General features: G+C 41.1%; 2 protein-coding genes across 6 annotated transcripts in view; one reads left to right on the forward strand and one right to left on the reverse strand.

Annotated features, from left to right (window-relative positions):
• The window catches only part of LOC307256063 (cadherin-18-like), a gene marked incomplete at both ends in the record, with an annotated part of 184,029 nt that overhangs the window by 165,458 nt on the left and 2,602 nt on the right, over positions 1 to 15,969 (forward strand). The window contains 1 exon segment of the mRNA XM_080034929.1: positions 15,100 to 15,372. Coding sequence (XP_079891055.1) covers positions 15,100 to 15,372 — 273 coding nt within the window.
• The window catches only part of atg10 (ATG10 autophagy related 10 homolog), a 341,626-nt gene that overhangs the window by 108,974 nt on the left and 216,683 nt on the right, over positions 1 to 15,969 (reverse strand). The window lies entirely within an intron of this gene.

Genomic DNA, 15,969 nt, shown 5'->3' on the forward strand with positions numbered 1-15,969 from the left:
CTAGGCCTAACACCGCCCCGACACCGAGTTCCACCGTCACCCGATCTCGAGTGACTCCACCCGCTTCAACCAGCCCAGAGAAGTAGCCTTGAAATCCGACATTCTTCGCACGCTAAAGGCGGACATATCGGCGGTGATTAAATCCGAACTGAAAAATGCGCTCGCCGAGGACTTCAATGCCCTCAAAACCGAAATTCAAGCGGTTAAGTTGGAAATAATAAACAACACAGCAGCGATCCATTCGGAGATGGATAAGTGGAAGGCGGGCTATCAACGTGGTCGGACGAGGTGACAACTTTGCAGTCTGTGGTCGCTGACTTGAAAACGGAGGTGACTGGGCTAAAAGGCAAATGCGAAGACATGGAGGGAAGAATGCGGCGGTGCAACATAAGAATTCTGGGAGTAGCTGAGACGGATGGATCAAGCTCTACTGTGTCGGTGTCGAGGCTGCTGAGAGAAACACTACAGCTGGATAAGGATGTGCTTGTGGACCGCTCGCATAGAAGCCTGGGTCCAAGAAGACCAGATGGCAAACCACGCGCCATCGTAGCTAAACTCCACTATTATCAAGGCTGTGTCGATGTGCTGAGCCGTGCGCGCTCTCAAGCTCCGCTGAGATTCAACGGGGACTCAATCGCCATATTTCCAGACTATACTGCAAGCGTCGCCAAGGCCAGGGCTGCGTTCACGGAGGTTCGGAAATTGCTGCACAAACGCGAGGGCGTCCGGTTCGGCATCTTATTCCCAGCCCGACTACGCATCACACATGACGGTAAAGAAAAAGAATTCACCGATGCAGAAAAAGCGATGGGCTACGTTAAAAAGAACATCATCTCTGCTGAGGCCTGAAAGTAATTGAATGACTGAGCTTTATGTAGGCTACGTTATTCCAACTTAAAACCTACCCCAATGGAGCAATACTTATTTTGTTTACATTATCTTCAGCTGCTGTCATGTGGGGTTGGTCATCCTCAGTCATGGGTAAGTGATGCTCTGACTCATTTCAAGGGCAACTTTGTGTGGACAATATTTTCCTAAATTGTGTTGCTGTAAATATTGATCGTACCAGGTCTACCTTATTACACAGAATACTTTAATGTACTGTAACTCATCTTATTTTCTTGTATAGCCTGTTTTGATAAACAGTAGCCTACAGCCTATTGGTTACCCTTTGTTATGAGCTTTTTATGAGAAGCGTACAATATGCATCTTAAGATGTAATTGCTTTTGCCATTGTCTTCAGACTAATTTTCTTTTTCTTTATGATTTATTTTTTTATTTAAGAGCAGAATTTTTTATTTAATATCACAATGCGCCATCTGAGTTACTTCCATATAAGGGGGTTCGGCGGGAGCCTGAGCGGTTTGCTCTTTAGTGTCCCATACACAAGCACTACATGTGTGGATTTGTTTTGAAGGGGTATTGTACTCACCATGTTCTTGTAGGTGTAAAGGGGGGTGGGGGGATGTTACCAGACTTTATTTACCAGACTTACCCTGTCAGGTGTCCGTTTTATATGTCATTGCTGTCATGTTGTGGCTTGTATAGGTTTCAGATGTATGACTTTTTCCCCTAAATATGACTGACAACTATAATTCCAGAGGGTTGGATGGCTGCTCAGTCAACTTTGTGAGTTGGAATGTTACATCACTCAACCATCCAGTGAAACGTAAAAAAGTAGTTTCACATTTGAAACAGCTCAATGTTGATATCGCATTCCTTCAGGAGACACATTTACTTACAGTGGATCATTTTCGGCTGAAAGGGAGTTGGGCAGGACAATTTTATCACTCCAATTTCCATTCCAAAGCTAGAGGGGCAGCCATACTTATTAATAGAAACACACCATTTACTATGACTAGTGTAGAGGCTGACCCCTTGGGGCGATATGTTATTGTAGTGGGACAACTTTACTCTTTACCAGTTATCTTGGCCAATATATATGCGCCAAACTGGGACAACCCTGGGTTTTTTTCAAACATTTTTTCTCGTCTACCAAATATGTCATCGCACCACCTTATTCTTGGTGGTGACACAAATTGTACACTTTCCCCGGTATTAGATCGTAGTTCATCCAAAAAGGCATCCCTGTCTAAATCAGCACGTTCAATTAAAGTATTTCTTAAATCATATGGCGTTGCTGACGTGTGGCGATTTCACAATCCTACCTCCAGAGAATACTCCTTTTTCTCCCCCGTTCATAAGAGTTACTCCCGTATAGATAATTTTTTCCTTGATAAAAGACTTCTTCCTCTTGTAACCAAGTGTGATTACAAAACAATAGTTATCTCAGATCATGGTCCTCTAGCTATGGAAATACGTATCCCTAATACACAGTCCATTTACCGTCCCTGGAGACTTAATTCTCTGCTTTTATCAGAAGAAGCTTTTACTAAATTCATATCCTCTGAGATTGCATCATTCCTGGAGATTAACCAAACACCAGGAATGTCTTCTTTAACTGTATGGGAGTCACTAAAAGCATATTTACGGGGCCAGATAATCTCATATTGCGCAATCAAGAAAAAGAAAAACACTGCAAGCCGTAAAGAGCTGACGGATGATATTCTTAAATTAGACAGACTATATAGCCATATGCCTTGTGCCGAGACAATGAAAAAGCGTATATTTTTGCAGACCGAGTTTGATCTCCTGTCAACACGGCAGGCTGAATACCTTATCTCTAAATCGCGGCATGGATCCTATGAGCATGGGGAAAATTAATTCTTGTTTTCACTGTACACCTCCGACTCTAGTGCAGAGCCTTCCTCGTTGGAAGATTTTTTTGAAAATGTACATGTCCCCTCCATTAACCCTGAGGTGGCTGATCAATTGGAGGAGGACCTCTCAACTGAGGAGATAACATTAGCAATTAGATCAATGCAGGGTGGCAAATCACCGGGGCCGGACGGTTTCCCCACAGACTTCTTTAAACAATTCTCAAAACAGCTCTCCCCTTTATTGTTAAAAAGTATTTGAAGAATCTCTTTCATTGAAATCCCTACCACCAACCATGCGACAGGCAGTTATCTCTTTAATCCTTAAAACAGACAAGAACCCTCTCGAGTGCGGCTCATTCCGTCCAATCTCCCTTCTTAACACTGATGCCAAAGTTCTTGCTAAGGTCCTCGCGCGCCGTTTGGAGGAAGTTCTGCCCTCTGTCATATCACCTGACCAAACAGGCTTTATTAAAAATCGGTATTCTTTCTCTAACATCAGACGACTTATAAATATTCTTTATTTCATTAGATGCTGAAAAGGCTTTCGACCGGGTGGAATGGGACTATCTGTTTAGCACATTGAAGAGATTTGGATTTGGCCATAAGCTTATATCATCAGACTTGTATATACGTCTCCGTTGGCGGCTGTGCGCACTAACAATAATGTATCCACTTACTTTGAGCTACAACGCGGCACAAGACAGGGATGCCCTTTGTCCCCATTGCTATTTGCAGTTGCAATGGAACCACTTGCTTTAGCTCTCAGACAAAATGTAGACATTAAAGGAATCCAGCGGGCAGGGCTGGAACACAAAGTTTCACTTTATGCTGACAACATGTTATTGTACATGTCCCAACCCCTCTCAAGTCTCCCAAAACTAATGACTTTACTTACAGAATTTGGAAACATTTCTGGATCAGTGAGGTCATGTGCCATCTAAAATTGGAGAAAATCAGATATACAGTTAGAGGGTCTACTGAGAAATGTTATAATATTTGGCAGCCTTTTTTTACTTTTGTTGAGGGAATGGAAGCTGACAATATGACAATGTAAACAATTTCATTTGTATAATTTCTATTTACTTTATTATTATTTTTTGTATTTTTCTTTACGGATGTCTGGTTATGTAATATTTGTATGCATATGTCTGGTATCTGGGAGGGTGGGGGGGTTGTTTGAGTTTGTTTATCTGTAAAATGTAAAAACCAATAAAAAGACCTTGATCAAAAAAAAAATTCCATACTTTGCGTGGCAATGTTCTTACGCCCTCCTTACTTTACGCACAGATGTGTGCGTAAGTACGGTTGATAAATGAGGCCCCTGGTGCTTTGATAGTGGCCTTCAGCTCGTCTGTATTGTTGGGTCTGGTGTGTCTCATCTTCTTCTTGACAATACTCCATAGGTTCTCTATGGGCTAACACAGTAACACAGTAATACCATGGTCAGCCAACCAGTTACTAGTGGTTTTGCCACTGTGTGGGTAGGTTCCAAGTCTTAGGGGAAAAGGAAATGGGCATCTCCATAAAGCTTGTCAACAGACGGAACCATGAAGTGCTCTAAAATCTTCTGGTAGACGGCTGTGTTGACTTTGGACTTGATAACACAGTGGACTAACAGAGACAGATGACATGATACTCCAAATCATCACTGATCCTAATGAAATGTTGCGTTTCATTTGGAAATCAAGGTCCCACAGTCTGGAGAGTGGAGAGACACAACATCCAAGTTGCTGTCAAGTTTCAAAAGTCAGTGATGATTTGGGTTGCCATGTCATCTGCTGCAAAAGTAGTTCAATACGTTTCTCAAAGGATTTGATGACAAGGAATAACCATAATAATAATGGGTGAACACAAAATATTTGGATTTCTCCCTGATATTTGGCATTTTAAACCTAGATCATTAATTTTATTAAACCTAGTAACATCAGACCTCTTGTTTTGAATGTGACACATCCGTCCGTCTCTCTCTCACCCCTCCTTCAGTTTTCCATCCATGGTCACGATAGACTTTGTAAAGTTATAGCTGCAATACTTTAATAAATGTCTAATTTCAAAGAGAAGTAAAATAGATAATAATAGATCGATCACATTGCGAATCATAAATCTGACACCAAATCCACGCTCAACAAATACCCATAGGCATGCAAAACAGAGTGCATGAAAGCAGCCCGTGAGCCATTGTACATAAAGCATCCAGCCAGGGCTGTACAGTGCGACAGTTTTGATCGCATTTGCTACTGAAATTGATCACGTGCGATGATGAATACGAACCCATTAGCACTCGTGCGACAGGTTGATAATGAGCAGATGCTGTCTCTTTGAAACACAGAGGAGAGATGCACAACACTGCTTAGAGGGCTCTACATTAACACTGCGGGTAAATGAGTCTTAGGCAAGTAAGTTATTGAGTCCACCCTCCACTTTGGCTGGTGAAAGATGTGTGCTCGGGATCTGTGCGGGTGCAGCGATTCTAGGTATAAAAACTTCACCAACGGCAATTACCGGAAGGAGACAGCACATTACCGCAGTTAAGTTAGCTCGTGTACAAACAGAACATTTCCTGTGCGCCTTCACATTAAAAGCCTGTTATTAGCCAAACGTTAGTTGACTTTTATTTTGAAGCCGGTAAGAACAGGAAGTTAGCGCTTTTTTCTAGCTTGAAAGGCAACTCATTCAGCTGCAGAGAGCAGTCAACAGTAGCCTAGTCTATTTACAAAGTTTTAAATAAGCCACTGAAAAGCTACTCCCAACACATTCACAACAACCTATTTAATTTATCCTAAATTGTACCAATATGTATACTTATTTATTTAATAGGCTATGTTTAATGTTTTAAAGTTTGATTTTAATTAACAGAAGGACATTATAATAATAATTCTGAATCAGCAAAAAATTGCAATTGGCAGGTTAGATTCTTTTTTCTAAATCGCAATCAGTGCACCCCTATTAATTTTTCTACAATTATTACTGCACCCACTAGGATATCATATTAATTGTGAATCTCAAATGAGACCAGGATGACATGCTCAAAGGTAATTAGAGCAAAATGCAAGGGTTAAGGTTATGCAAGTTTTCAATCATAGCCTACTTTGTGTGCTACCAAATTTATTTTTGTGCTACTGAATTTTTTTGCTTGCTAGCACCAGTGCTACCACCTGAAAAAATAAGCGTACAGCCCTGCATCCAGCACATGTCCATATCAAATATCACATAAGTCAGTGGTGTGCACACATATTAGAAAGGACCGCTAAAAAGACATTCAGTTGTAATTCTATTTTTTCTTTTCTGATATCCCTCATTGCAACATCCCCATGAACTGAAAGAAAATGTTGCGCTCAGGTCTGTTTTTCCAGGGGATGCTAAGCTGCAAAACTGCTTTCATGTTCAAGAGATAACCTATGGTGCTGTTGCCTTGGTTACCAAGCTGCCAGAGTATTTCTATTTATTTCCTCTCCTCATTTAGCTTTTGATTCTATCACTGCTGAATAAACTGGAGGGGGGGGGGGGAAGGTCATCCTTTAGTTCCCCGGTATGCATGGCAGGATGTGTAATGTTCTTGGGTCTGCGGCCTTTTCATGTGCTAACCCATCTCCTCTCTGTGACTCCCCCTGTATTGCTTTACATCACTCTCACTCTGTCAAATTCTATTTTCTTTTCCATGAAAAGAAATGTGTCCTCCATCTCTCCTGGTGTCAACACACTGCGTTCTAAAGTGGACATATAGACAGATACTTGACTGAGGAGAGTTGACAGACGTCTCAGTTAATGAGACACAACCACAGGATTCGGACAGGGACGTTAGACACCTGAGGGGTATACTTCAAAGCAAACTCAACAGAGCCCGGCTCTCTTTTTTTGATCTGGTTCAACATAACACATACCCTCGCTCAGAGCTAACCGGTATCACGAAGGCAGTTATCAACCTATTATGTTGAACGAGGGTTTCAGCTTCAGGCTCTGTGCGCGTCCCCATGAGAGGGGGCGTTTGGCCGTCATTTGACTCTGCTTCCGCACAGACTGGACTGATCTTGTGCCGCTAACTTTACACTAACGGACTGATTGCGAGCAGCTGACTTCGCTGACTTCACTCAAGAGTAAGAGTTTGTCAGTCTGAATTATCACAGAACAGCAGAAAACAAAGAGCCGAAAAAAACTCTTACTGCAAATAAGGAGAGAGTGGAATGTTGACAGAAAATTGGGCTATTGAATTGATTAATTTATTTTACAGATCGTTCTCGCAGTGCGTAACGTGACATTATAAAGCAATTTAAGGTTGAACTCGGATTTAAACAGTACACCATTTAGCCTAGTTGATAATCCTACACTTAAGAATCTGATTTAAGTCTGACACTGTCCCCTAATGAATAGCATAGCCTATGTGGAAAATCACGTTAGTTTTGGGCCACATCAAAATTAATACAATTTTTATTTTGATTTAGGCTAATAGCCCTTTATTTGCATCTTATAAATACCATTAAAATAAATAGCCTAGATACAAAACCTGTAGGCTAGCCTGTATTTTCCGGACAAATATGAATCTACTGTGAGAAGCTTAACCTGCGAGTCTGCAGCGATGGCCGAACTGTGACAGCTGTCACTTGTCACGTCCCAACTGTAATCGCAACTGATGAAAAGAAAGAAGCCTACAGTGAAATAATGTTGCAACCTGTGATTTTATAGAACGCTTCATTAAAAGCCAGTGTGTGTAGATCGCCAGGTAAAATCATTTGAGATGAGAGCATAGAGTGGCGCTGCATACGCTATATTTTACATTTTCTGCATCAATAACTATGCATGTGGCAAAAAGCCGCAGCGCGATGTTACAGTTAACTCTAATGTAAGCCTTATGTCACGGCTTCGTTTCGTTCATTTAACTTACTGATCAATACGTTTACTGATTTAACTAGTTTACTCAGTGAGAATGTATCGCTCAGACAATATAGTCAGGTCCGCGGGATTTCAAAATGTGTAGTTTCCTTAAAGGGCAGCGCTCTAAGAGCCGAATTTAAACTCAAACTCTGGAACAAAAACTGGTCTGGGCAGGTTAGCCGTGCAGCCTCTGTTACCACGGTGATCTAGCCAGGTAAAAAGAGAGCCACCTTTCGTGATACTGAAAACTCTGGCTTTAGACTCAACAGACCTCGCACAGCCCTTAATCTCGCTTCGTAGTATACCCCTCTGGTCTGTGAGCCTAAGGCTGCAGGCAGTTTGTGTTGTTGTTTACTTGTGCTTCCATACAACACAGAAACTGAGGCGTGTCACTGTCACAACGCGCCCCTGTACAGTTTAAAGCAAAATCACTCCATAGAAATCTCCATCGGGATGTTTTTATCATTTCCTGATGATTTTACGTTTGATCGATCATTTATCTGATCAGTAGCCTAGTTCTCACCTTACACATCGTGAACATGCTATGCATTCAGATTAATAAACCTATTTGTATATCATTCTTTTTTTATCAACAGGAGATTTCTGTCAGGTTGAAATGTAATTCTGCGGCGAATGGCGAATGAGTGATAAAAACACACGGACACCCGGCTGGTTAAGGATTGATGGTATTTTGTCATTCAACATCCCTCTTCTTTGTCTATGGCAAGGTTTCCGCTAGAAAAAATTGGTGCCGGTCATGTGACCTGGAAGGTTTAATTGTAACTGCAAATTGTAACTGCAAATTGGAAAAAATGCGGTCGGATATTGTCCGTGTTTATTGCAATTAAAACAATTAATAGACAGGCTACAGTCCCCTCCATAAGTATCGGAACAGTGAGGCCAATTCCTTTATTTTGCTGTAGACTAGAAACATTTGGGTTTGACACCAAAACATGAATATGAGACAATAGCTCAACATTTCAGCTTTCATTTCCAGGTATTTACATCTGGATCTGATACACAACTGAGAAGATATCATTATTTGTAAAGGAACACCACATTTTTAGGCGAGCAGAAGTATTGGAACAGATAGACTTTAAATAAATTAAAGTGAATAAAACGTAATATTTTGTCACAAATCCTTTGCTTGCAATATCCGCATCAAGCCTGTGACCCATTGACATCACCAAACTTTTGCATTCTTCTTTTTTCTGGCATTTTATTTATTTTTTTACTTCTTTCGATACTTGGCAGCTCTGAAGCATGCCGCTGTTGACTTAAAGTCAAATGTTTCGAGTGTGTCTCTGCTGCTTGCAATGGCATAAGCCTTGTGACTCTTCCTTCCCGAAGGTGGCTTCACTGGGCGGTTTTTATGCGGTTCTGCAGGGAGAAGCCTCTCTCTGCTGGCACACTGGAGACGTGGATAACACAGGCTAACTTTGCCAGTTTGACCCACTTTGGGAAGATTTCCGCGTAATCCCTAATGAGCATCTCGCAGGCCGTTGAAAAATTCAAGCCCCCGTAACTGCGGAGGGCTGTGATCATGGGGATGGCATCTCGCTGTGCGCTTGTGGCATCGATGAATGTGGTGGCTGGTGCAGACTCGTCCTCGCTTGCAATTTCTTGGCCAAAATGACCCAGCATGGTTTGGATGGCTGGTTCTGCATACTCCCGAAGCGCTGAGGGAACGGAGAGACAATCAGTCGGTGTTTTTTTTATATATTTAAAAAAAAAGCCAATAAACAACTTTAAACAAAGTATTCCTCGGTGTCTCCAACGTGCATTTAACACTGTACAAATCAGTTTTGTTAGGCCTACATAAGCCTACTGTCTCGCTTTTCCTTATTATCTGTCAGCAGCCTATGCAACACGGACGATATTTACCACAATTTTGACGGTTGCAGTATAGGCTAAATAACCCATTAAACTCACAACATTTGTGTATCAGATTAGAATTAAGCGGAGGTCATAGCTCTCGAGTTCCGTTATAGTTTGCATTATGGCTCTTATTATAAGGGTATTGTTAGGCCAACTGTATTAGGCTATTATTATTATTATTATGCCTATTAAATCCTATGGTCCTATTATTATTATTGACCAGAATATGCGAGCATGTTTGGTCATTTAAAAATAATATTCTGTTTAATAACAAGGCTATATGTTTTACATCATACGTAATCAAATAGGCTAGCCTACTTACCAGCTGTCTGTGGTGGGTATCGGGAGGTATTAAGGAGGACCTCGAAGCAGTTAAGCAGATCCAGGGAATCGTTAGGGAAGCGGTCGCGTAGAGCATCTATCAGGTGTTGGATGTAGCTTGCTCGGACATTTTTGAAGGCTTGAACGGACCGGTCGCCTGCATGGGTCACTTGAATGCCATTGTACATACCTTCTTGGGAGTCCGTTTGGTACCTCTCTTCTTCTGGCCCAGGTGCATCTCTTAGCTGTGTGAGGGCTGAGACTGATGCTTTGACCATTGGTCGGATTATGAATCTCAACCATTCTTGTACTGTATATCTGCATATACCTTCGGATATTCTGAAACATGCCACTGTATGCATGGAAAAAAGAGACTGTTCTGGATACAGTATTTGGTTTGTTGTGCCCTGTACAAATCTTTTGTCCATTAGGATAAACAAGAAAAGACAATTTTTTTTTTTTTTAAATGACCAACAATAAATAAAAAGAGAGTTGGGTTTAACAATCATCATTAAGCTACTAAAATCTAAACACTGCCACTGAGCAACAAAAATATTCACTAAGGAAACCAACACAGAGAAGTATAAAACACACAAACTCCACCGAACAAACACATTAAAGCAAAAAGAGAGACTGCATAGTTTTTACACACTGCAAAGAGCAGTTGTTGACAACACTCTTTGCACAGTTACATCTATCAGTCAGTGTGTTGTTGTCCTCATTCATCTGAACTCATTCCGTGAGCCAACAATAATCTCCTCTTGGTTCAATTCATGTACTCCTTCTCAAAGTTTGGGGGATCAAGTTTACGCATTCTAGTCAGTCCCAGCATGTACCCGCTGCCCATATAACCTCTTGTATGTTGTTGATTTGAATCACTTACCGAGGGGTATATTAAACTAAAGAATTGATGCGAAAATGTTGAAAGTACCTGCCGCCCGTTGCCAATAGCCAGCCCAATATTTGCAGCACCCCCATATTGGCCTGGTTCAAAAATGCTCCTGCGAAAATACTGCTACAGACGTGCCAAAATAAGTATCAGGCTTTGTGATGATTGGACATGCTTAAACAGTTATGGAAAATTAGCAGCTAAGCCCCACATGAACTAAGGTAGATATGACTGCAACTATTCCCCCTAATAATGTGATCCTTAGTTCGAATGCATTATTGTACATTGTTGGTCTGTTCACATACTAGTGAGGCCTGGCCTGTGATGCTGTATGTAGGAAAGAAACACAAAAAGTATGTTGAGAAACTGTTATGTTAAATGTGTGTTTCAAGTTGCTTTTAAAACTGACAGAAACAGACACAGTGTGGTGTGTTTCTTGTGTCTTCTGTTTAACTCCCTCCTCAGGTGAAAGTAGGTGACTGTGCATATGCATGTGTGTGCACACCCAGAGGCCTGATGCATATACTTTATATTCTTCTTTGGAAAGTCCCTCTGGCTTACCCTGAATATATTACAAAAACCACAAACGCATCCACACATTAATACACATGCCACTGTCTGCTAGCTGACATTGGTCGTACAGTGCTTGTACTCTTCATACATATTCAACATACAGTATCTCTGTCAGTTTAGCTTCTCTCAGCACCTGCTTCCATTTGTTTGCTAACTAGCTGTGTCACAATAACCAGGCTCAATCCCTTGCACTTGCTACAGGGCCATATTATTAACATGCTGAGCGTTTGTATAGTGTGACATACATTTAAATACATTGTTATATTAATAAATGAAAACAATTGTGATAATTTATAATGTTACTTCACACATTGAATGTGTCACACATTCACACCAACATGATATGATTTATTTTAACCTAGTTTTAAATTAAAAAAGGTGTAATATATTTCCGGTTCTCTTTGCTCTCTGTTTTTCCGGATCTTTTTTCCTGAAATCCCAGATGAATTGAGGCAGATGTAGAGGTGGTGGAAGGGAAGGTAAAGAATAAGAGACAAGGGCTGTATCTGACTTCCATAATAATTTGGAAACACAAAGAAGGCCTATATGTTCTACTGTAGCAGTGTCCAGGAGGTAAACTATCACCTGTCCAGTCCACACTGAAGGCTCTGAGATAGATGTACACAGGCTAACACCGAGGACTGAGCTACATGCACCCACAGAGTCACTTTATGTCATGTCACCCTGTCTGCTCCTATAATTACTGGCTGGTTAACAGGCACTCTGGGAGAGAACAGTGTGATCATCATCAACTTTATTATTAGACTCAAGCTCCATTTAAAAGACATACAATACATACACTAGATGATACACACATACTCCACTCGCTTTGTTTACAGATTATTGTGCGATTGCTTGAAATACCTCATAGTGTTTTGTTTCACAGAGACATAGCTAAACAAAGACATCCCCGAATCCGTGTCAGTAGGCTTCCAGACTGTGCAGGTGGACAGACATTGCATGGAGATAGCAAAGGGGAAAGGTGGGGCACCTGTTATTTTCATTCACAACAAATGGTTAAATCCTGGCATTATCAAAGTAAAATTGTGTTTCAGTGTGGGTGTATATCTTACATTACACTGGTTCCCCAGTTCATATTATTTGCCAAGAGAGTTCTACCATGCTTATGACATTGTACAACATGTTGTTAGTGATTGACGTCACAAACTTGGTCGTGGTGAGACTACAGACACAGCCTGAATGCCACTATGATTGCGATATCTGGGAATATTCCCCTCAACCTTGTTGTTGTTATTTACTCTCAGCACTCTCACCAAACCAGATCTGAAGGATGGTAGATATTTGATTTACATCGGGTGGACACATACACATCTGCTGGGTGTGTACAAGGGAACAATCTTTTAGGCTGATGTTATGGCAAGGTGTGTTTTTACAGCTGATAATGCTGCCCCCTAGTGAAGACATTGATAAATAACACTTCTACAATCACTGCTTGGCCCCTGAATGTGCATATTATTTTGAATGATGACTCATTAATAAGCCTCACTATTGTGTCAGCATGACCAAATAATTCATTAGTGTTCTCTTTTGGGAAACATCAGGTAGAGCTTTGCATGTCCTGCTATAGCACAGTAACCACAGTGACGTGTATGTGATAGGATGCTTAGTGTGACCGCTGTATGGGACAGCAGTGTGTAAGTGGGTGGTGGTCGCAACAGCAACGTACACCCATCAATTGTAGAGAAATAAATACATCAATAAATATGATCCCCTTCCAGACTGATTACATCACTAATGCTTATACTTTTTGACCATGTAAGATGTGTAGGTAAGCCTATTCACCGCTTTGAACATTGTTTTTATAATATTCTTTATTTTCATACATAACTGTTTAATACTGTTGGGGTTGTAGCTGAGGGAATAAGGTTCAAATAAACACCATGATAATATATCTTAACAGCACATTCATTTAATGACTGTAATTATAGTCAGATCTAATCAAGCCTGGATGAGGCAATTACTATTAATAATCCTGTTAACTTCATTGGCAAGCCGTCTTTCCTAACTTTGGCAGCTGAGACACTTTTACTTTTAGCCTGGATAATATTTTGTAAATCTTCATATCTGTTAAATATAATTTGCTCGGGGCGCCTTTAGCTCAGTTGGTAAGGCGTCCCCCTCCCGGGCCGGGCCCAGCAGCAGACCTGGGTTCGATTCCCACCCGCGGTCGTTCTCTGCATGTCACTCCCCTCTCTGCCCCATTTCACCTCTGTCTCTCTGCACTAATAAAAATGCCCAAAAAATATCTTTAAAAAAAATATATATATAGGGGAAGGTGGGGTGATTTGTGCATTTTGGAAGTTGCAAAACCCATTGTTTCTAGAAAACCGTGGAAGAAATTGGAAATGTGACCACATATTTAAGAAGAGCCATCCATTTGACTCATCCTGTAAAGAAGGGAGACACAAGGAATAAGATATAAGCACATTTAAGCTCAAAAAACTGTGTTTTGCCTTTCAAAGTAAAATTTCCATGATCAAGGTTTTTTGATTATTGTGTCTGAACAATTATAGACACGTTTGAAAACATTTGACACATGTTTTAGTGCTTTGGTATGCTACACTTTGAGTCTATATAATTAGCACAATGTCAACCCTAAATTGCTGCATCATGCCTATTATCCAAAATTCTGGGGATGGGGTGATTTGTGCGCAAGGGCCTGGGTGAGTTATAAGTAAGTAAGTAAGTAAAATGTATTTATAAAAGCACATTTATGACAGTTTGCACTGTCCAAAGTGCTGTACATAGTGCATTCAGTAGGTAAACAATGAAGGTAAAATAACAATAACCAAAATAAAAGACGTAAAGCCCATACATCCACATAAACACAGATAGTAGTGCAGAGGTAAGTAAGTAGTGCAGAGGTTAATGGGGAGGAAACACCAGGGTGTACATATGGGTTTTGAGCCTTGATTTAAAGGCAGAAATGTAGGGGGAATCACATTTGTCAGGTGGCAGTTGGTTCCACAAGCACGGAGCAACTAGTGCAAAGTACATTTCTGAGAGTTGTGCCAGTGGCATGGCTGTATACGCTGGTCACCAAAAGAAAGTGATTGTCTACAGTAGCTCAGAAGAGAGTGACATCTCAATTCCACTTGACGACACCACTGATGAGAGTTCAGATGGCCAGAAAGATGATGATGGTGACTTTGTCATTGTGACACAATGACGCACAAATCACCCCACTACGTGGGGTGATTTGTGCGACAAGACAACTTTTTTTCCGAAAGCTATATTTCTTAAACAGTTTATTCCAGATCCAAAGTTTTTATTGCCAGGGATGCACAACATCCTGAAATATATGTACATATTTGAGTTGGAGACATAACTGTCAAGGCCTCACTTTAAAATCACTTTGAGTAAAAAGTTGCACAAATCACCCCACCTTCCCCTATATATAATTTGCTCATATTGTGCAAAATATACAGCTCTGGTAGACATGTCCATGTTTGTGATTGGTCATCTGGTGTGAACGCACTAGACATTGGTTTTGATTGTTCAGGTGATTTAACTGTAACCATATGTTCATATTTATCAAAGTGTTGTGCGCTTGGTAGGTTAAAGGTGGAGTCAGCAATTCTGCAGAACGCTTGTTGTCAAAATCACTGTTTGTCAAAATCAGGGAATATCCCCTCACGATCCGCTCACTTTACGTACTGTGTGTGAGCTGGAAAAAAAATTCTCTGTAAACTGGTATGTAAACAAGGGGTATTTAAACAAAGGGGGCTGGGCAACATAGCTAGCAACATGACTATGCCTTTTTAGACCATTCCTTTACCTTTCTCCCTTCATCCTTCTCCCCTCCACCCTGTCCACACTCTGCCCCAGACAACACCGCCAGTATCATCTCTGCCCGGCGCGAGAGCTTCAGCGTGGAGCGAGAGCAGGAGTTGTTTGGCCTGGTGCTGGTGGTGTGTGACGGTGGGGAACCTCTTCTCAGCAGCACAGCGACCCTCTCCCTCAGGCTGTGTGTCTGTCAGAGGAGCAGAGGAGGCCGCATCAGCAACAACAACGTCTGCCAGGCCCAGGCCTTCCTCTCTTCAGCTGGACTCAGCACTGGGGCGTTTGTGGCCATACTGCTGTGTATTGTCATATTACTAGGTGAGGACGTGGGTGCAAATCTATCGCTGTGTTCCAATATTCCAATACTCCATGCTAATTAGTATGCCAGAAAAAGATTTAGGATGTCCCAATACTTGCATGTCAAAGCCCTAATATAAGTGTAGCGTTAAACATAGCTTTTTCTAGCTCTTTTAAATTTGACAATCCTGGTATAAAATTGGTGCTATCCATTTTTTTATGATTAGTGATCCAATTTAACATGATTAAAGGAGACCTGAAGTTATTCATTTCACTGGAGGGTGAATGACCCTAACAGAAGATTAACAGTTAAGAGTTTTCAGCAGGGGTGCTCTATGGCGTAGTTGGTAGAGCGTGTATCATATAGGCTCAGTCCTTCGAATCTGACCCATGGACCTTTACTGCAGGTAATCCCCTTTATTCTCCCCATTTCAACTATGTACTATCACTTCAACTGTCAATGATGGTAAAAAAACTAAATAATAACTGAATACAATTTTGAGTTTGACTGATGCACCAAATGAGGTTGTTATTATTATGAATGTGCAGGCAAATATAATCCATGTACACTTTTGCTATATATTCACTCCATACCCTGGCTGAAAGTTTCAATTGGTA

Source organism: Ammodytes marinus (assembly GCF_949987685.1).
Source record: "Ammodytes marinus genome assembly, chromosome: 9".
In the NCBI taxonomy this organism is placed as follows: domain Eukaryota; kingdom Metazoa; phylum Chordata; class Actinopteri; order Uranoscopiformes; family Ammodytidae; genus Ammodytes; species Ammodytes marinus.